This window comes from Myiozetetes cayanensis, unplaced genomic scaffold (genome assembly GCF_022539395.1).
Source record: "Myiozetetes cayanensis isolate MyiCay16 unplaced genomic scaffold, myiCay2020 scf2-11, whole genome shotgun sequence".
Classification (NCBI taxonomy): Eukaryota; Metazoa; Chordata; class Aves; order Passeriformes; family Tyrannidae; genus Myiozetetes; species Myiozetetes cayanensis.
This window is the reverse complement of record NW_026087411.1, coordinates 35,815,360-35,835,781: the sequence shown is the minus strand read 5'-3', so window position 1 is coordinate 35,835,781 and position 20,422 is coordinate 35,815,360. Positions and strand designations below refer to the sequence as shown.

Here is a 20,422-nt window from a genome sequence, read left to right as displayed (position 1 = left end):
TCCGAAGTGGGAGCGGGAGGGAGGGGGCGAACATCTGTCTGCCGCAGCCGGGCCCGGCTGTGCCGCCGCCGCCGCCGCCGCCGCCGCCGTGCGTGCGCCCGCGCCCCGCCCGCCCCGGCCCCCGCCCGCCCCCGCGCCCCGCCGGTGCCATGGGAGCCGCTGAGCCCGGGGCCCGCTTCGCTCCGCCGGCTGCCCCGCTCGCTCCTCAGCCGCCGGCAGAGGGAGCCCGGGGGCGGCGGCCAGCGGGCGCGGGGGCGGGCGGGGGCGAGGCGCGATCCCGGAGCGGCAAGTGAACGAAGAGGAGCCGGCGGGCGGCGGCGGGAGCGCGGGGACTTCGGGCCGCCGCGCAGTGTGAGTCCCGCTGCCCCCATCCCCACACACCGGGGCCGGGGCCGCTGCGGCCCGCGGGGCGGGCGGAGTTGGCGGCGGGTCCGGCGGGGGTGGGCGGAGGGGCGGGGGCAGCGCTCCCCGGGCGGCGGGACCGGCCGCCCCGGCGCCGCTCTCGGTTACTTTTCTTTTGTTGCCGCCGTGACCCTGGGGCGGCTTTTCCTGCGCGCCGGGCAGCTGCTTCCTTCCCCGCGGGGCGGCTGCCGGCGCGCCCGGCCACGGCCCGGCCCCGGGCGGGGGCGGTGCTGCCCGCGGGACCGGGTCCCCGCACAGGGGTGTCGGGGCCGGAGGGGCACACACACACAGCCCCGGCCAAAAGTTGCCGCCGCCCGGCGGGGAAGAGGGCGCCGGGCCCGCGGGGAACTTGGTGCGCGCCGCCGCCTCCCTGCCCATCCCGTCCCGGTCCCGTCCCGGGGGGCGCCGGGCTGTCCCCGCCCGGCAGCGGGCAGCTGGCCCGCCCCGCTTGGGACACGCGTGAGTGTCACCGGGTGGGCCGGCGGGGCTCGGGGCTCCCGCTCGGGCGGGGGGCCGCTGGCAGCTTGCGAGGCCGGGGACCCGCGTCCCGGGGCCGCCGCGGTCACAGAGATGGCCAGCCCCGGCCCCCGCGGGGCGAGAGCGGTGCGGGAGCCGAGCCGAGCCGAGCGCTCGCAGTAGTGCCCCGGCCGGGGGAGCTGCTCCGCGGCTCCAGAGGAGCCCGAGTTGGTGCTCGGAGTCACTTGGCGCTGTCTTAAACGCTGGAACTGAAAGGACCGGCGGCGGAGCGGGGAGCTGTGAGGTGATAAATGGGTCCGGTTAATTTCTGCTTGTAACCCCAGGGCTCAGTAAAACCGAGCCGGTGTGGATTTCTGGGGTAACCCCGTGGCTGGGGTACGCTGTCAGCACATAAAACGGTCCTCCAACTTAAAGCAGAAGTGTTGCTATGCTGCACATAAAGCAGAGCCCCATATGTTTAGGATTTTCTTTTTTTTTTTTTTTCCTCCCTGTTAGAAAGTTTGAAAAAAAGAGACTTTGAAGTATTTTGTTTATACTAACAGAAGAGAAAAGTTCTCCTAAGAAAAAGCTGGTGGCAGGAGTGTAGAGGAGTAGCATATGGCATTAAAAGGAGCACAGCTGGAGGTAGCATTTCCATCTGAACATGATGTCAGAGCAGCTGACAGCCTGCCATCCCTCAGCCTTTTATTCTAACACACAGACAGGGAGTTAGTGTGTGCAGATCTGTGTGTGGAGAAGGTATCTCATTCCTCTCTAACATCATCTCCACTTTGCATCTGTCTCTCCTAGTCTGCTTTTTTTCCACCGATCTAACAGACCTGGAGCCAGCAAGACTCAGAGGAAAGGACTTAATCAGGTTTATGTGTACTAAAGGTAGGAGTAGCAATAGATTAGATACAGCATATTTCTGTTTTGGTGTGTTGTTTATTGAATTTCAGAAAAAAAATCACATTACTTTTCTAACCAAGTTTAGAGGTAATATATGAAATTGAGTATTAAATAGATAAGTGGACTTAGTCAAAAGGCTTGAGCTACAGTTGGAGAGTATCAGTTCTTGGGCACATTGTTAGCATTAACTTTAATACATATTGTGAGAATGTCTTGGTTTGGAAGAAGGAGAGAGCAAGTTCATTCTTTTTTTCTGAGACCAAAACTGCAATGGATTTAGTGGCAAGCTTAAAGAGAGTTCTGCTTTATGTTCTTGTCTTGCATCTTTTAAATTACTTTGTGGGGGTTTTAGTGAAATATACAAAAGTGTGCTTTTTTACAAAAGGACCGTTCTGGCTAAAATCTGTTTGTGGGCAAGTCTTTCATTAAACTTCACGGTTAAATATCCAGCAGCTCAGAAACGTAGTAGCATACAGCTGTAGTGCTTCTGAAAGATAGAAATCAGTTATGTGTTTAAAAACTTTTGTACCCGGGAGAATGGCTTGACTGGTTTCCTCTTTTCTTTCTTGCATGTAGCATTTGAAATCTTTTATTTAGCGTAACAATAATTATTTGAAGGAGTTTTTGTATTTGCGACTAATTTAGAACTTGTAGATTTGAGCTGCCTGAATTGGCCAGACAGCTGTAATCGCACTCCTCTATTCTTAATCTCTTTATCTGGGCAGCAGCTGCCATATGGCCACAGTCAGCTGGATCAGATGTTTATAAGCTTCCTTCTTCGTCCCTCTCTGTCCTTTCAGCCTCCTAATTTGATCACAGCTACCTTGTGAGCTGCCCTCCAATCTTTATTTTTAGCCCTCTTAAGGATTAGGATTGATGTTGGCTGTGGGGCACTTAAAGTGATTGTATTGTAAATCTTCGTGCTTTACTCTAGCAATGGTATTTTACAGAATATAGTAGGGCTTGTGTTGTAAGTTTTAGTACATCTTGGTTTGCAAGGGATGGGGGTTTTTCATTAATATCTGCCAGCCTGGAGAGTCACGATCTGCTTAGATGATTTGGGAGACCATTGCTATCAATCACAGAAGAATAGATTAAGACAGGTTTTTAAGAGAGATTTTACTTTTCATTTGAGTTTTGACTTCCCTACTTCTTTTTTAAGTTTTTCTTTATCATCAAGGAAGGCAAATAGAAAGACATTTGGGTAAGAATAGTACTTGGGATACTGATTTTAGACCTGCACACATGCACACACGCTCACGTTGAATGACTTTTCTTTTTTTTTTTTTTCTTTGAGCTTGGTACTGCAAACTGCCTGGTGTGGGAGGGGAGGGAAATTTCTGTCCTTCTGCACAGGGAAAGTGGTGTTTGTTTGCGTTTTGGTTGTTAGTTTTCTTTTGTGTGTTCTGCATGTTGGCAAAAAAATGTTCATGTTATATTGTACAGTATGGAAAAGGTCTAAAACCTTTAAAAAAATGTACTTACTACAAGAAGAAAACTAAATTTCTAAAAACTTTTATTTTTGCTGTTGATATAAGTTGACACATGTAAATAATTTTTGTAGTTTATGAATGTTAGACCATCAGATTTGGTATATTACGATTCCTTCATGTGCGAACCTCTCCTCTTACTACAATTTGATTTTTAAAAGAAGGTAGATTGTCTGATTTTTTTTTTTCTTCCGCTTCTGTGATCTCTCAAACTTAGTGTTAAAAAAAAAAAAAAAAATAATTTTTTGGGTCTGCTCTCCTAGGGATGCAATCTGGAGGAAGTTCCCTAAAAAAAAACCCACTAAACTGTTGAACAGATTTTATGAGCAGCAGTGATACTTTAAAAAAAATTACAGATGTATCTTTGCGCTTAATAGACTGGCTTATTTATCACAGAAGGGAAATCATAACTGTGGTGGTTAAGTCGGGGAAAGAGTTGCCATCGTACATGCATGTTAAGTAATCTTTGCGTGGTGTCAGTACCAGAATTCCGGCTATATAAATACAGGGTTTTAGAGTGGAATTACTTGGATTCATAAGTTCTGTGATTCTGACCTACATTTAATTTTTAAAAATCTTGTTGCTTATAGGTTATGAAGACAGTATGGAGTTTCCTGACCACAGTAGACATTTGCTACAGTGTCTGAGTGAGCAGAGACATCAGGGTTTTCTTTGTGATTGCACTGTTCTGGTAGGAGATGCCCAGTTCCGAGCGCACAGAGCTGTTCTGGCTTCATGCAGCATGTATTTCCACCTCTTTTACAAGGACCAGCTGGACAAAAGGGACATTGTTCATCTGAACAGCGACATTGTTACAGCCCCAGCTTTCGCTCTCCTGCTTGAATTCATGTACGAAGGAAAGCTTCAGTTCAAAGACTTGCCCATTGAAGACGTGCTAGCAGCTGCCAGTTATCTCCACATGTATGACATTGTCAAAGTCTGCAAAAAGAAGCTGAAAGAGAAAGCAACCACAGAGGCAGACAGTACAAAAAAGGAGGAAGATGCCTCAAGTTGTTCAGACAAAGTGGAGAGCCTCTCCGACGGCAGCAGCCACATGCCAGGAGACTTGCCCAGTGATGAAGACGACGGAGAAGATGAAAAATTGAACATCCTGCCTAGCAAAAGGGACTTGGCGGCTGAGCCTGGGAACATGTGGATGAGATTGCCCTCAGACTCAGCAGGCATTCCCCAGACTGGCGGAGAGGCAGAGACGCACACAGCAGCAGCTGGAAAAACAGTAGCCAGCCCCTGCAGCTCAACAGAGTCTTTGTCCCAGAGGTCTGTCACCTCCGTGAGGGATTCAGCAGATGTTGACTGCGTGCTGGACCTGTCTGTCAAGTCCAGCCTTTCAGGAGTTGAAAATTTGAACAGTTCTTATTTCTCTTCGCAGGACATGCTTAGAAGCAGCCTGGTTCAGGTGAAGGTGGAGAAAGAGGCTTCCTGTGATGAGAGTGATGTTGGCACTAATGACTATGATATGGAACATAGCACTGTGAAAGAAAGTGTGAGCACTAATAACAGGGTACAGTACGAGCCGGCCCACCTGGCTCCTATGAGGGAAGATTCGGTCTTGAGGGAGCTAGATAGAGAGGACAAGGCAAGCGATGATGAAATGATAACTCCAGAGAATGAGAGAGTCCAGGTGGAAGGAAACATGGACAGCAGCTTGCTCCCTTACGTGTCAAACATACTTAGCCCTGCTGGCCAAATTTTCATGTGTCCTCTCTGCAACAAGGTCTTTCCTAGCCCCCACATCCTGCAAATTCATTTAAGCACGCACTTTCGAGAGCAGGACGGGATCCGCAGCAAGCCTGCTACCGATGTCAATGTCCCGACCTGCTCGTTGTGTGGTAAGACTTTTTCTTGCATGTACACCTTGAAACGTCATGAGAGGACTCATTCAGGTGAAAAGCCCTACACTTGCACCCAGTGTGGAAAGAGCTTCCAGTACTCCCACAACCTGAGCCGCCACGCAGTGGTTCACACGCGGGAGAAGCCTCATGCTTGTAAGTGGTGTGAACGCAGGTTCACACAGTCCGGAGACCTTTACAGACACATTCGGAAGTTTCACTGTGAGTTGGTGAACTCATTGTCTGTCAAAAGCGAAGCACTGAGCTTACCTACTGTCAGAGACTGGACCTTAGAAGATAGCTCACAAGAACTTTGGAAATAAAATTTTTATATATATAAATAATATATATATAAATCTATATAGTTGTGGTACAGTCTAAAAGCAATCTTGTTTCCTTGAACTGAAAGTTTGGCTATTAGCTTGTTTTTGCACTTTAAGGCAGCATGAATATTTCACTAATTTAGCACTCCGATAAAAATGAACTGTAGAGGTAATCCGACAAAGTAACTAACTGCGAAGCGTATTTTCCCCCCTTTTGGAATAGAAGCCAGCGGATACTTTACTTCTAAGGAATCTCCAATTCAAAAAATTTGGATGTGGCTTTATTCTCCCTAAAACACTGCGTTCTTTTAAGGTCTTGATCTTTTTCCCTCTTAAAATCTGAATGTAGAAATCCTCTCCCAATTTTGTCAGTTCCTTTACATTTCTATAATTGCATGAGTCCTTTCTAGCTGTTGGAAACCTGAATGCTTTTAGACCCAAATGGAAAATTTCTGAAATGCTGGATTATCTATTTTTAAACAAGTGGTTGACTTAAAACTTATTATGGCAACTTCTGGATTTCTGACAGTTCCCACTGGAAAAAAAAAAAAAACACAAAAAAACACAAAAAAAAAACCCACAAAAAAAACCAACACAAAAAACATAAAACAAAAACCCTGAGAGTACACTGGGATCACTGGGACTCTGTCTTACGTGAAGGTTTGCTTGGGATGAAAAAGGATATTGCAGCTTCAGCAGTGATGAACTGTGTGTTTAAAAAATGTGAATTACTGTTATTGTATACTGTAATTGATTACATGGGCCGGGGGGAGGTATCAAAGAACTTGGCAGGTTGTGTTGATGCTCTTAGTTGAGTCTTGAAAAGTAAATATTAACGCTACAGAAATGCATGATTTTCAGTATATTTTTGTCTTTGTTTGCATTGTATAACTTTAACGAGTGAGTTGAAAATTATTTAATTTCCTTAGGAAAAAAACCCGACACCGTTGAAAATGCCAGTGTTACGAAGAAGAGAAATGCACTGTTTTTATTTTATCTAATTTAAATTTATTTTCCCACTGTCTTTAAGTTGAGAAGAACTTAAGCTACGAGTCGCCGATTTAGCTATGTTCACAAGGAAAAAAAAATTGAATGTTTACAACCAGGCTTCGAGATTTGCATGTGCGGTGTGCATTTACTAACCCCAGACCCCTTCTAATTGCACAGACCCCACGCCAGCTCCAACTGAGGTGCGTCCATTTCCCCAGATGAGCATTTGTAGGATTCCTGCTGCACCACTCCACCACAATAGGTCGTTCTTTTTTTTTTTTTTCCCCGCGTTGAAAAGAGGCTGTGGACTGAAAAAAAAAAAAAAAAAAAAAAAAAAGAGGCAAAAAAAGCCCCGGGCTGAAAGGCCTGGGCAGGCCTGAGTGACAGGGGGGGCCGGGGGGGCCGGGGAAGGACTATGCGTATCCAAGCAGCAGAGACTGCAGCCTGACGTGTGGTTTTAATGACCAACACGCAGGTCAAAAGCATTTTGCACAGTGTTTGTTTTCCTGTCTTGCACTTACAAATAAGGTCTATGGGAGTAGCATGGAAAACGTTTGCTGTTTTTTCCTTTTTTTTTTTCCTTTTTTTTTTTTCTCTGCTTTTGTTTAAAATTTGATCGCCTTAACTACTGTAAACATAGCCTATTTTTGTGCTTAAGATACTGAATGGAAAACTCCATTGTGTATTGCTGGACTGTTTTGGAAATATTTGGTCAAATGTGTGTTAATTTGGCTGTAATGGCATTTAAAACAAAAAAAAAGCTGTGAAAATGGCCTTGGAGCGTTATCTTTAGTTACTTGAATAGTTTCTAGGTTTTAAAACTACATTCTTTTCTTAAGTTAGAGAAGACAATCAGTGTCTGAGGAAAATGGACTTTCTCTTGGATTTTTTTGTGGTCCTCGTGAGTGATTGCTTTTTTCCTTTCCTTAGTTTCACATTCTTCTTTTGTTCTAAAACTTAGACTGACATCTAGCTTTGACAATCATAGTATGTTTTATTTTCCTGAGGAGGGAATAACTTATAATGCTGTTTAGTTTTGTACTATTGGTGTGTTGGTGAATTTTTAAACTGTGTGCTAACTGCAATAAATTATATGAACTGAGAAATCAATTCCCTTGTCTTTTTTCCCTCTTTTAAATTATAGTTATGGAGTATTTTTTATAATGTGCAACTTTATTACTTTTGTACAGACTTCTATTGCTAACTGTGTATGGAATATGTTTTCAGTATGCTTTTGAGCACTTTGTTGCTAACGTACGTATTTACATCTCACTTAACATTTAAAAAAATTAAATGCTTGTGTTTTGAAAGCATTTCTCTGTGTGTAGCTCTCGATCATTCTGTAGAGGTATTTTTTTATAATTTTTTTTTTTCCTTCCCCAAAGACTTTTGCAGAAGCAATCTATTCCATTCCAGAAATTTTGCTACCATGCAAACATCTATCTGTGCAGGCACACAATTCCTTTTCTGGGCTTAATTTCACTCCAAGGAGCCCTCTTGGGCTCACTCTTTTATATATTGGTCTCTACCAGAACAGCAGAGCAAAAGGCAACAACTTAATCTGAAGCACTGTCTGGGTACTGACTGGCCGTCAGTGTTACAGTAGGCAGTCAAAATGTCCAAACCACCGGTAACACATCAAAACTGTCTGGACTAGAGATAAAAATTGAAATAATCCTAAATCCGTTGGGGGTTTTCTCTTACGGACTAAATGTTTCTTTAAAAAAATAAAATGGAGCTCAAGAGAAACCTTTGAAAAAGACCTGATTTAGATGCTTGTTGCAGGATATACCCAGAATTCTTGTTTGAGGCCGCTCCATCCTAGGAATGAGACCAACACTGCAGAGCCCAGTGGGAATACAAAAGTAGAGCTAAATTAGACGGCTGGAACAGAGACAGCAGGACCAATTTGAAAGAGGGAAAATACCTTAATTTAAACATTTCATTACATTTGTCATCTGTGTAGGTACAACTGAAGTTGTGCGGTGATGAAGTGAGTCTTGGTGCCTAAGCTATTCTGCTATCTTCCTACATCAACGGTAATTTATATGTAGCCAAAACGGTCTTCTTCACTGTTTTATTATTTTAAACAATTTTCAATCATCCTTTGCTGTGTTTGGGGTGTGGGGTTTTTTTAATTATTACAGATGTTCTGAAAACATTTCCTTTTGTCAATGTTAGCATCTTCAGCTGCATAGAATTCTCTTGTTCTAGTAGCAGACCTTTTCTGTAGGCTTTCATATGGTAGAATATTATGTGTAGTTAAGACAGTTTTAAGTGTCGTCAAGACTGAAAGACAGCTAATATTGCAGTGCTGAAATCCGTACAGCTGATGAGCTTTGGCTGTAGCTCCAGGCAGATTCACCATTTGTTCTCCAACATTAAGAATTTCAAGGATTGTAGATTCCCAAATAAAACTCAACTTAGAGGTACTCCTTCTTTAGAAGGGAACAGAAAACATAGCTTAGCCATCAATGACAAAATAATTCAAAATATTCTTTATATTTTGGAGTTTATCTAGATGATTTATATGTGTGCAGCACAGGCTTGTGGCTGTCAAAGTGTTTCTTAAATGAAAAGATGAAACATACTCCTGTGTGTTGCTTCTCTCCATAAGGTTTAGTGTACTGACATATCTAAATGGCTGTAACTTTTTCCTTTTTTTTTTTTTTTTTTTTTTAAATACAGTCTCTAGATAATGAAGCATGAATGAGTGTTTTATTTGGCTTGAGGATACTGTGGTAACAAAATCCTCACCATCCGTGTTGCCATGATGGTTGAAGGTGAGGTGCGGGAGTGGAAACTGCGCTACAAACTTCACGGGTTCAGATGACTTTCTCTGACCGGTGATAGTTGTCACTTTTTAACTGTGATTACTTCTAGCCCAAGAGTCACAGAGAACATGCTAAGGATATAATTTGGCTATTTTTTTTTTTACCACTGCCTGTAACAGCTTGATATTCTCTTAATTTTGTGTTTTCTCTAAACTCAAGCTTAGGGGTTTGGTGTAACAGAGACTTTTGAGTCAGGCACAGCATTCTACAGACCATCTACTTACTGAGATATTTGTGTGTTTTAGGTGCAATTTGAAGAAATTGGTAGCAGTTTAAAACAAAACTTTCTGGCCAAGGAAGGGAAGGGATCCTCATTGTTTCTCATGCTCTCCTGCCTTAGGGTAAAAGCAAGTGCCAAACAATGCCATGTACTTCTGTTGACCCTGAATGAAACAAGTATATTCCCTTAAAATTTGCATCGCCTTGTTGGAAGCCTCAATAAAATTTTAAAATTAATTTGCAGAAATGCACATTCCCCTTTACGCCTGTGCTACCCCACCCCAGCAACCGTGCTGGCTCACCTGCTGGCGCAGGGCACCACTGTTTTCTCTCCCTGCAACAGCAGAACTCAGCTTTCCTTCTACAGATCGTGATTTGTTGGAGGTGACTGACTGCCTCCCCCGCCCCCAAGTTAAATCTACAATAATCAAATATTTTAACTTTTTAATGGATTTCTTGTATGCAACTTTTAAAATGCATCCTACTCAGAGATGAAACCCTGAACCCTCTGTTCTATGACCGGCAATGCTGCAGCGATTTGTGGCTGAGGCAGACTTGGAAGGGGAAAAAATTACCTGCTCCATCCCCTCACTTTGAAGCAATGCAAATTCCTTTAGAATGAAGGTGTAATGTGTTTCAACCCTGCAAAAATACCCTAAAATTAGAAAACTGATTCTAAAATGTTGTCATGTAGTTCTCCGTGGCCAGATTCTCAAACATATGTGTTATTAACACTATTTGTCCACGTGATTTCCAAACTGAAAAATACCTGCAAAGTATGGTCTTTATTATTAAAGAAATCTAACCAAAACATTAAGGTTTTTTAATGGCATGGTAAATGTGAATTTTAACAGAACTACCTTATATTAAAAAAAAAAAAAAGCACCAATCTCCTGGGCTCTTTCAAAATATTCTAGGTCAGAAGTCCTGTTGAAATTTTTGTTGACTTCATTCATTTTTTAATCATGTCATTAAATGAAGTGAGTTTGGTAGTAAAAAGTATTTTCTAGATGGTAAGAGAGGACTTGGTCCTTTATTTGTACAAATGCTTTTGGACAGAAGATAGAAATGTTCCTTTTGCCGGCAAATGTGGACAGACGGAGGAAGAAGAGTCCTGCTCCTTAAAACCTACAGTCAGCAGTTCCTGCTAGTGTGATAAAATTCAGCTAAATCTGTTAATGGGTCTTAGTGATGAGAGATTATGTCGTTTTGGAAAGATTATCCATTTTATTCTCATAGGCTAAAAAAGAAGCATTACTTTTAACCGATTGTCAAATTGAAATGCTCTTGGTGCAAACAACCTGCAGCTCACCCAGCTCTGCCGTAGCAAGAGAGGGGTGAGCCTTCTGCATGGCCAGGCAGCAGGAAAGCCAAAGGTGGTACAGGCTGAACTCTGACAATGACGGCAAATGCTACCGAGGTTTCCAGTGATTGAGATCGTTACAAAAAAAAAAAAAAAAGGCAAAACATATTTTTGTTTTCAGAAATAATCCATGTTTGAGGTGGAGTATTTCTCTTACGTTGGAACTTCTTCGTTAGTTAATTTTTTTGACCAACAGAACTTTTTAAAGTCGTCTGCTTATAGTCTTCAGATTCATTTTGCTTTAATTTAGTTTCTTGCATTTGGGCTTTTTTTCCTTGGAAGACAGTCGCTCCACTAATACACCGTTGTCTTCGTGCAGAATGTACACAGTTCATTCTCGGTAACTCATTAACATCAACCATTTGTAGCAGGGGGGCACAAGTGCTCAACCCTGTGCAAAACACTCCCCATGCTGGGACAGACTTCATACCTCTCTTGTACTGTGGCTGTTACCATGGGGCAAAATTTTCTTTCTTTTTGAGACTTTACAGCCTGGCTTTAACATGCTTTTGCTTGGGGCTGCAAAGGAAGAAGGTATGCAGTCTAGCCTTGAAACTGAAATTAACATGTGATTGTGTATTTTTGGGATTGCAGAAAACAAGTAAATGATTGAATGCAAAATACAACTGGTGAATATTTTTTAGGACATTTTAGTGTGCACCGTTTGGTATTTCTTAGACTCAGTGTTGTGCTTTAAAATGCATATTGTATACGAACATATGTGTGTGCATGTGAGAAAGTAATTAAAAATAACTTGCTAATTTTTATTTTGGTGTGCATTGAAATCATAGCCTCAGTAATTCCTTAAAGATCTTTTTTAAAAGACGTTTTAGCGTTCGTGTGTAGCAGCCAATGTGACGTGGTCTTGCGCAACCTATGGCTTGTGATTCCTTCAGTTATCAGCGCTAATCTGAGCACCAAGAAGGATTTTTTATGCCACATCCAGAATATGCCAGATAGGGATTTACACAGCACATCCCCAGCCATAACAACCCAGTCCAGGAAACCCAGCTTTAAATTAGTAAAATATTTAGAGAGCAAGTTACATGTACATCATGACTTCTGAAAGGATTTAAGTGGTAAAGCAATATGTTACTGCCTCAGTACTACAAGAGGTATATTAAAAGGCTTAACTGTCTCAAAACAGCTCCATGGCATGGAATACTCTGTATCTGGATGTAAATCTAGATAGGGATTTAAATTTTTCTTTCACAACCTTCCCAAAATACAGTTTGGTTAAGTCTTATTTACATCTATTAAGAAAATAAAAACTACTCTCAATGCTATATTTTATGCTTTTGTCAAATTGTCTTCAATTTTAGCATTAAAGCTACTTTTTATAAACTTTTGGATGTATTCCCAATATACATCTTACAATTTTTTTACAATTTTAAAAATGTACTTTATCTATAAATAAAACCCCTTGAAACTGATAGAGGTTTATCATACAAGATATAATTTATTTTCAACTACGTTTGCCACGTATTCACACTTAGTGAGGATTCATGTCGAGATAATTTTGGAAATTCATACCAAGTTAAAAAATATAGTTAAAATCTTAATGAAACATACTCTGTCTTCATAGACTATAGCTACCAGGTCTTAATTTTCTGTAGCTTACTCTCTCTTTTTAAAGTAGTTTGACTGGCACCATCTATCCAGAATATGATTTCTGTTCGTAGATTATTTTCAGGCTTAAATATATGACAGCTTGAAAACACTATAAATACCAGTATTTCATTATTCTCAGATGACTGAGTGATTTTTAAGAAAAACCTGTGTCTTAACAAACTGAGACTAACTAGGCAATTCTTAATTTTTGGAGAAAGGAAGAGTTGTACATCTCTATAATAATTATGAAGATATAAGTTAATGAACATGTGAACGTTGGGCTCCCTGTTGTCAGAGAGACCAGTGTACCTCTCCTAGTGTTGGGTAACTCATAGAAGCATACTTCTGAGGTTTTCTCAAGATTGCTACTCAAAGCTTAAAAGGAAAAGCTCCTGAAGAGGAGCTTTGTTCCTCATGAGAGGAACACAAAATTGCATTTTAGCCAATTCAGTATGATAAACATAAATTATTTCTTTTTCATTAATGATTGGAAAAGTGAAAACTTCCAAAAAAGTGAGGGGAAAAAAGTGCTGTATAGAAGTACTTGACTTAGGAAATTTGTTATTCTTAGGCTAAATCTGGATCAAGAAACCTGTGAATTTTAAAATCTCAGTTAGGAAATCTTTCATGCCCTTAGCCAGTAGTTAAAAATGAGAGATTAATCTTTTTTTTTTCCTTTTTTCTTTTTTTTTTTCAATGAGTGTAAATTTTAATGTGCTCTTTTGTTTTACCCAGTATATAACATGAAGTTTGCAGCATGCAGGAAAAGGTGGGATTTCTGCTGAGCAGAGAAAATACAGCAGAGCCATATTCACCTTCCAACCTGAGGGTGTTGTGTCAGGGTGAGGGCACAAGGCAAACACTGGGGCTGTCGGGCGATTCCCAACTCTCGCCAGCACGCCTGCTGGAGGTCAGCTTCTTGTGGCAAACTGTACCTTCATTCCCCAAACACCAGCAGGTTTGTAGGCATGATTCTGCCGGAAGGATTGAAAATGCCTGAAGTGTTGCTTCTGGAAAGACCTTGGATAACGTGGATTCAAACAAGGCATTAAAACCAACTGTGCTCACCCTTTCTCTGTGGAGGATGGACATGGAAGTGCTCACTGCCTGCCCTGCACCGATAGACGTGCAATTCTTAGAAGTACTCAGTGGTATAAGCTGATTTTAAAATGCTCTGAACTAACAATGCTGCCAGATGCTCTGGAGCTGGATACCTGAGTGCTGTATTGCAATGCTATTTAAAAAAGAAAAGTATGACAAACGTTAAGGGTCTAATCTCTCAATCCTTCTTCGTGGAATATGAGCCTCAGGGTGAGTGGAGATGTTAATTTTTGGGACCTACCTGACATGAGCTACATATGAGTCACTCTCAAGATAGTGAGTAGATGACTAGCACTCATCCTAATGTTAGCCTCCTATTTTAGGTTGACACTCCAGATTCAGGGCTCCCCCACGTGAAAGCACGACCATTTAGTGTGTCAGGATTTTTTTCAACAACAGCCTTTCATAGGTCCTACAGTCGTTCATGGCTGAGCCAGATTCTTTCAGTCCAACACTGCCTGTACTTACGGCAGGCAAAATTTTGCTTTTGGGAATACCCACCTCCTCTGGGTGGGTATTGTTACTTCCAGAACAGGGTAGGAATATACCTGGAGAAGAAAAAAATTATTTATAAAGACATCAGTTTAGCATGTATTGCTAAAAATTATTATTGATGCTCACCTTTTGAAACAATCTTATCTCCTTTTATTTAGAAGAAGGAAAAAGAGCCTGTGCTTTGGACTGTGGTGAGAAGACAGGGAACATCTGTAAAGAATGGCTTTTTTTTTTTTTTTAGAAGAGGGATAAGCACATTGTTAAAAGAATGAAGGAAATTACAGAAAAATGAGGTTTAAGGGAAAGCACATGTTGAAAGACAGAGCACATTAATCAGGCTATGGGAATGGGAGGTATAAAGTCTCTTTTCTACACCACTTTGATTCTTATTAAGGACAAAAGCATTATGAGGTTTTTTCCTTTTTTTTCATGCTGACTCTTAGGAAGGAAGCAATATACCATGGCAAGATTGGGAGCCTCACTCCTGGTGCAGTCCTGGAAGATGAAACATCTTTAACTCATCTCAAAGCCTTCTTCTTTTTTTTTTTATTTTGAGCAAAGACAGGAAAGTCTCCTCATAACTTTACAGATGTCAGAATTACAGTTTTCAAGCCCACACTTGAAGTCTCATTGTTGGGTCAGTGCAAGACCCCATCCATGGAGCAGAGGTCTGTGGCTTTCTCTTGCCCTCCTGCTGAGGCCACTGGGGATGGGGAGTCCATGGCCGATACTGCTTGGTAAATGATGTGGCTCATTCAAAGCCAGTGAGTTTATTAAAGAAGGATGAAGGTTTGATATTTCAGAGTGTTTTCCTCACATCTTCTGTGCTACCTCTCCAGCTCCTTTGTACACCATGTTTGCTGCCTGATGTTAGGTTTGGCTCCACGCCTTTCTGCTGTCGGCAGATCCAATCTGAACGCATTTTCACAGAGTTATTTGTTGCTAAGAGAAAACAATTTTCAAGTCCTCTGGAGAACACCGGAGGAGTATGGTTAAATAAAAGTTCATCCCTGGGTTCTGGGCAGAAATTAAGCTAATTATGGAAGTGTTTGTTTCATCACAAATCCTTCTGAGATGCTTGCTGGTCTTTAGTGGGCACTTGCTGGAAACCCTGCTTTGTGTGTCTATATTATTTATTTAGAAAACTAAGAAAGGGCTAGTGACTTCAGCTGTAGCATTTTTCCAGATTATGTGGTTACTCCTGCAATTGACCTCTTTCCTTCCCATATCCCCAGCCTCATTTTCCCCAGACCAATTGCCATCCCAGGCACATGCCACAAAGGAGGCTTTCGCCCATTTTGCTGAGTGGAAGCGGGCTGTGAATTTCGGCAGTCGGCAGCGTGGCTGTGAGCACACAGCCTGGTGCCTGTCAAGCATCTTGTTAGCACAGCATCCACAAGACAAATACTCTGAGAAGTACAGCTGGGGGGTTGGAAATCACTGCAAAATCTCCCCCCCATTTTCAAATGTGGCTCTTCTGCTTGACTGTTGGGGGGGTAGTGAGGAGAATGAGGGAACAGAGAGGGGAGTTTGCTCCTAAAATTTGGGTTCACTTTCATCACAGCCCTATGGAAAGCCTTGTTGCTTTCTGAGCCTGCAGCAGCCACATAGGGCAGGAGTCAGTATGGCCAGGCAAGTCAGGAGAGAGGCTGGTGGCAACTCCATGGTTCCATTGCTCTCCTCATGGGGAAGGAGAGGGAAGTGCTCCTGGTCCCATAGGGTGGCAGCAATGCGGGGAGGTCCCTTCATCACCACCTTTCTCAGCCCTTTGGTGAAGGATGGGGATGCTGCGGCATCAGTGCTGGGTGGTTTGAGACCCAGTGCAGCTGGGCTTTCCCATACCGTAGCCACATGGTGCATTTCTCTGGGCCGCGTGCTGCTCCTGCACAAAAGCTCCCCCTCCACGGCCAGCTCCAAACTCCAGGTCCTACCCTACACCTTGGGCAGAGAGAGAGACACAGCAGCTCTCATCTTTTGAGTTTTGGGACATACTGTAATATTTTGGAAGCTCTTGCCTGGTGATGGTCTCGGAGCAATTTCAGTCTTTAGCCATCCATCCTCCTGGGGCCTCGGCTTGGGCACATTTGTGAGGCAACCAACGCAACAAAAACATCCGAGAGCGATCTATTTTTTCCTTCTCCTTTGTTGCTTAATGGATGACTCAACTTTCTTTTGTGACTGGATAGCTTTAATTTATAGTTTTTAGGCGAATGATCATTCCTCTCATTATTTTGGGTTAAATATTCTTATTTGTTGATTATTTAATAGTTTGTTTGGATAAAGACGGAAAAAAAAAAAAAAACAGCTTGGTGCCATAGACTGAGTCCAAAAGAAATTAACTGCTCTGCTGCACATATTGGAGCAGGGAGTTTGCGGAGAATGCAGCCCCGCTAATGGACTGGCAAACTGATAAAGGCTTTAAAGATTCCATATAACCCCACGCTGCCTCGTTTTATTAATTAACTCTCCTTGCTTTGTAGCAAGGTTGTCCTGGCTATGGAATAAATGAGTGAAAGGACTGGCCAGTATACATTAAACATGATTTTATGCTTAGCCTTGTGGAGGATTAGGGTTTGCGAGGATTTTGGGGTGGGTTTTTTTCCCAAATATCCTCCCTCTGCCAAGGTTTTTCTCTGGGCTGGAGGGGGTATAAGGTGAGGGATTGCACCTGTAGCCCCTTGATGCTCTCCCACAGATAGTGGCAAACGTGTGGCCTGGGGGGGGCACTGGGACATTAGATCTCCCATGCCCATGGGTCTGCACATAATCCACCGGCAGAGGGAAAAAGGGGGGGCTGGGGTACCGGGAAGGTGATTGTAGTTATTCTAGTAAGGCGAGGGGAAGGAGCCACAAAAAACAAGGCACCACTTCCAGCAGCGGTGAACGATCGTTCTCAAACAGCGATTGACTCTTCAGCTCGGCGTCCTGGAGAACAGGCGCTGTTTTGATGGACTGCTTTATTTAATCACTGTTTAGCTGGAGAACGGCTCCGCTAAGGCATTAAATATTTCCATCAAATAAAGGTCATTGTGATTTAAGTTTTTAAATGATTCACTAAATATTAAAGCTGGGTTTTCTTTTGCTGCATTAATTTTCTAATATTCCCTCTGTATGTTTTCTTTTATAGAACATTCAGGTTATTGTAAAGCCTGTCAACAAAAAAGGGGCAACAGCTGAGACAAAAAACATTTATTTATTTATTCATCTAAACTACTGTGATTCGTGGGACAAAGTTCATTGATGCATCACACTATCCACTCTCTGTCTGGAGCAACGCAGGGGTTTTTTGTGCGTTTTTTTATGGTGTGTTTTTTTTTTTTCTAAAACATTACTTCTTGGCAAACTAGATATGCAAATGCCAGAATACACTAAAACCACATTTAATTGGACCCACTTGCCAACTTCTTGAACACAGCTTGGATTATTTCACTGGAGGCTGCTTCTGTTAAAAGATGGGGGAGGAGGAAGTGGCATATTGACAGGGCTTCAGATAATTTTTTTTCCACTAGAAGTACAACGATGCCATGAGCCAAGTTTGGAAGTATTTTACTATGTTTAATAATAATTATTATTAAAGGATATTGTAAACATATGCATTTAAGTGGAATGTAATGGGAATACAATCATGTCACTGTTTTAGCTTTGGATTAATTTTCAGCATTTTTATTGAGGGGTATCTGACTCCTGCAGTAACAAGAACCCACGCAGCGCTGTGAAATGCCGGTTTAGGGAGCGGACACATATCCTTTTCCCTAGCTAAATGAGCTGATTAACAATACTCATTCCTTTAGATGATCTGTGAAATTTTCATCTCTCACTAGCAACCAATTAAATATAAACCATATAATAGGATTAAAATTACAAAGTTTATGGAGTTCCCAGAAATTTCAAGTGTATGTATGGATGCATATGTTAATACTTCAGTATTTCAAAGAGAAACAGAAATTATAAAAAATTATTGCCCCATTAACATTGATGCTGTGAAAAGTTAATATAAGGGGGTTAAAAACTCTTTCCAGAACCCCTTTTGTACACTGATGACCACTTGTAAATGTGGGTGAGCTGTGGGGCACCAGACAGCCAATTTGCTGGTGCTAGTGGCAGCCAGAAGCCTGGCCAAGGGCAGGCACAAATGCTTTTGGAGGACTCATTGCAAACTTTACCTTTGCCGTGTATTGTCCCCAGGTGATGGGAGTGGCCCTGGGGTGCTGCAGCCACCCTGCTCACAGCAATTTGAGGGATACCCTTTTGGCCCAGAGACTAATTCCGCCCGATGCACCCGGGCATGAAAGAAGCTTTGTTTCCACCTTTATCCCTACAGGAAGAAAAGCCTCCGTGCAGACAGAGGCTGTGCCCCTGCCTGCCGCGGTGGCTGGGCAGGGATGCTGTCAGCCTCCCTTGTGCCTAAATCCTCGCGGTGACGGCAAACCTCCCAGTTTTTCCCAGCCCGTGAACTATCGCATCGCCTGGCTGACGGCGATCGGGAGCCACGGCTGCTCCCCTCCGGCGGAGTGCCTTATCCCACCGGGACAGGACATGTGGCCAGGCCCTGGCACGACACCAGGGGCTGAATGAACAGGAGGAGCGGGAGCCGAAGCAAACAAACAAACGTTTTTTGGTGTGTGCAAGTTGTCAGAGATGTTGGTTTTCAGTGTCAGCCTCAGTTTTTTCTGCAACCGCCTCCCAGTCGAGGGTTTTGCGCTTCTTTTTATTCCCATTTGCGATTTGGGGCAGCAGATTGGATGTGGCGGGGTGAGGCGAGGACAGGAGCAGAGCAGTCCTCGCAGCACGGCACAGGCAGCCATCGGGGGGGTCCCACACCTGCCCCCATCTCCGTTAGCAAGCAGTACCTCTGCAAGCAAGGCTCGCTCCTGAGGCTAAAACGTGGTTCTACTGTCTGCAAGGGTTTGGAAAAAAAAAATTAATCTCGCATAATAGTGGCACTGCAATTAGGGAAGAGGCGTCACTTTAGATAATGAACATCTTTTCAAGGTACTTATGCAATCTGAAAAATCATAGCTGGGCTGGTTGTTCTTTAATCTTGCCATCTACCCGAAGCAAATTTGTGGAAGAGGGGGTTTATTGTCATTAGAGGAATTCTTTCAGTTATCAGAGAAGAGAACAATTTCTTTGTCATTAGCAAAATCCCTGGCTTTTCTTCAGCACATAAACAGTTTACACGATGCAGTTTTAAAATGTGCTTGTCTGTAAGCCTTCGCAGGAGCCTGAATTGTGAACATTTCAGCGTTTGGATGTAAAATCTGGGATCTCGATTTAGCCTTCTGTAAATGCAAGGATGAAGGGCAAAGCACAGATCTGGGCATGAATTTTTAAATTAAGGGTATTCAGTTTCACAGTTTTAGGATGGCACCTATATGCAGTCGACAACCAAGATGTCTGAGCAGCTCACAGTCTGGAGTTTATTCTTAAATAGTCTGTGAGGCCTGGATTGCCTATTGTCCCTCGTACATAAGGTTCGGAGATGCATTGGCCCAGGCTACGCCAGCAAAACTTCTCCATGCAAACCTGGCAAGCAACAGCAGTGGAAAAGGTTTGAAATAGTTTGTGTGCCTCATCACGATACCTGTGCCTATCGAAACATTATGGGGGCTGCATTTGGAGGGGTAGAACATTCCTTCTGTCGGTTAGGTCATTACACTTGGGGAGCAGCGTTTTTTTTAAGGAAGTCCGAGGAAAAGTTGTCGCCTGCTGCAATGGACTGTAATTGTGTTTTGGTGGTGGAACTGTGCTGGCAAACCCTTTCTGGGGCACTCAGAGCCAAAGAGATCAAGTGACTATTCCAAGCCTTGTGGGAAGCCGGTGCCAGAAAAGAGATTGCAGCACAGTCCCTTGTGTTGCCTCTTGGTGTCCCGAGCACTGAACCATTCCCTCTAGTCCTAGCCCTTTTTAAAAACAGCAAAGGGATGATGTTGAACCAGAACTTTGTGTTCAATGATCAGCCCCTCAGAAAAGAGATCAAAACCTTTCAATAACATACAAATTCTTGCCTGAACATAAATATGAACATAAACCAGTGACTGTGGCAATCTGTGGCCAGGAAAAGTGAATGCAATGTATTTTAATTAATAAAGAATTCTTATTTCTAGAGGAACAAATGCATTTCTACGGTGGCGCTGGTTGCCTGGTGTGTGAGGAAGATGGAGGTAATCAGTATGAGTAGGGTGCAGTGCCAAGACAAGTGAGAAATAAATCCACTGGTGTGTGAAATGTAAAAGGAGCCAACAGGTAGAGGTTCTCAAGGGGATGAAATGATAAAGGGAACTTTTTACATCCAGGTTGCATGAAAGTCAGGGTGGGTTACACTGCAGAGCACCTGGAGGACTAGGACATGGGAAACCTCCTAGGTTTGGATAGTTTT

General features: G+C 43.0%; 1 protein-coding gene across 3 annotated transcripts; it reads left to right on the top strand.

Annotated features, from left to right (window-relative positions):
* The first annotated feature begins 228 nt into the window (after nt 1-228).
* ZBTB18 (zinc finger and BTB domain containing 18) lies at nt 229-7,530 on the top strand. Of its 3 annotated transcripts, XM_050315203.1 has the most exons (3): nt 237-351; nt 1,669-1,752; nt 3,848-7,530. In XM_050315203.1, the coding sequence occupies exons 2-3, from the start codon at nt 1,740-1,742 to the stop codon at nt 5,428-5,430; spliced, it is 1,596 nt and encodes a 531-aa protein (XP_050171160.1). In that variant the 5' UTR covers nt 237-351; nt 1,669-1,739; the 3' UTR covers nt 5,431-7,530. The 3 variants fall into 3 exon arrangements, with proteins under 3 accessions (XP_050171161.1, XP_050171160.1, XP_050171159.1); XM_050315204.1 differs by lacking the exon at nt 1,669-1,752 and having other exon boundaries at nt 229-351; XM_050315202.1 differs by lacking the exon at nt 237-351 and having other exon boundaries at nt 1,563-1,752.
* Nucleotides 7,531-20,422: the final 12,892 nt, after the last annotated feature.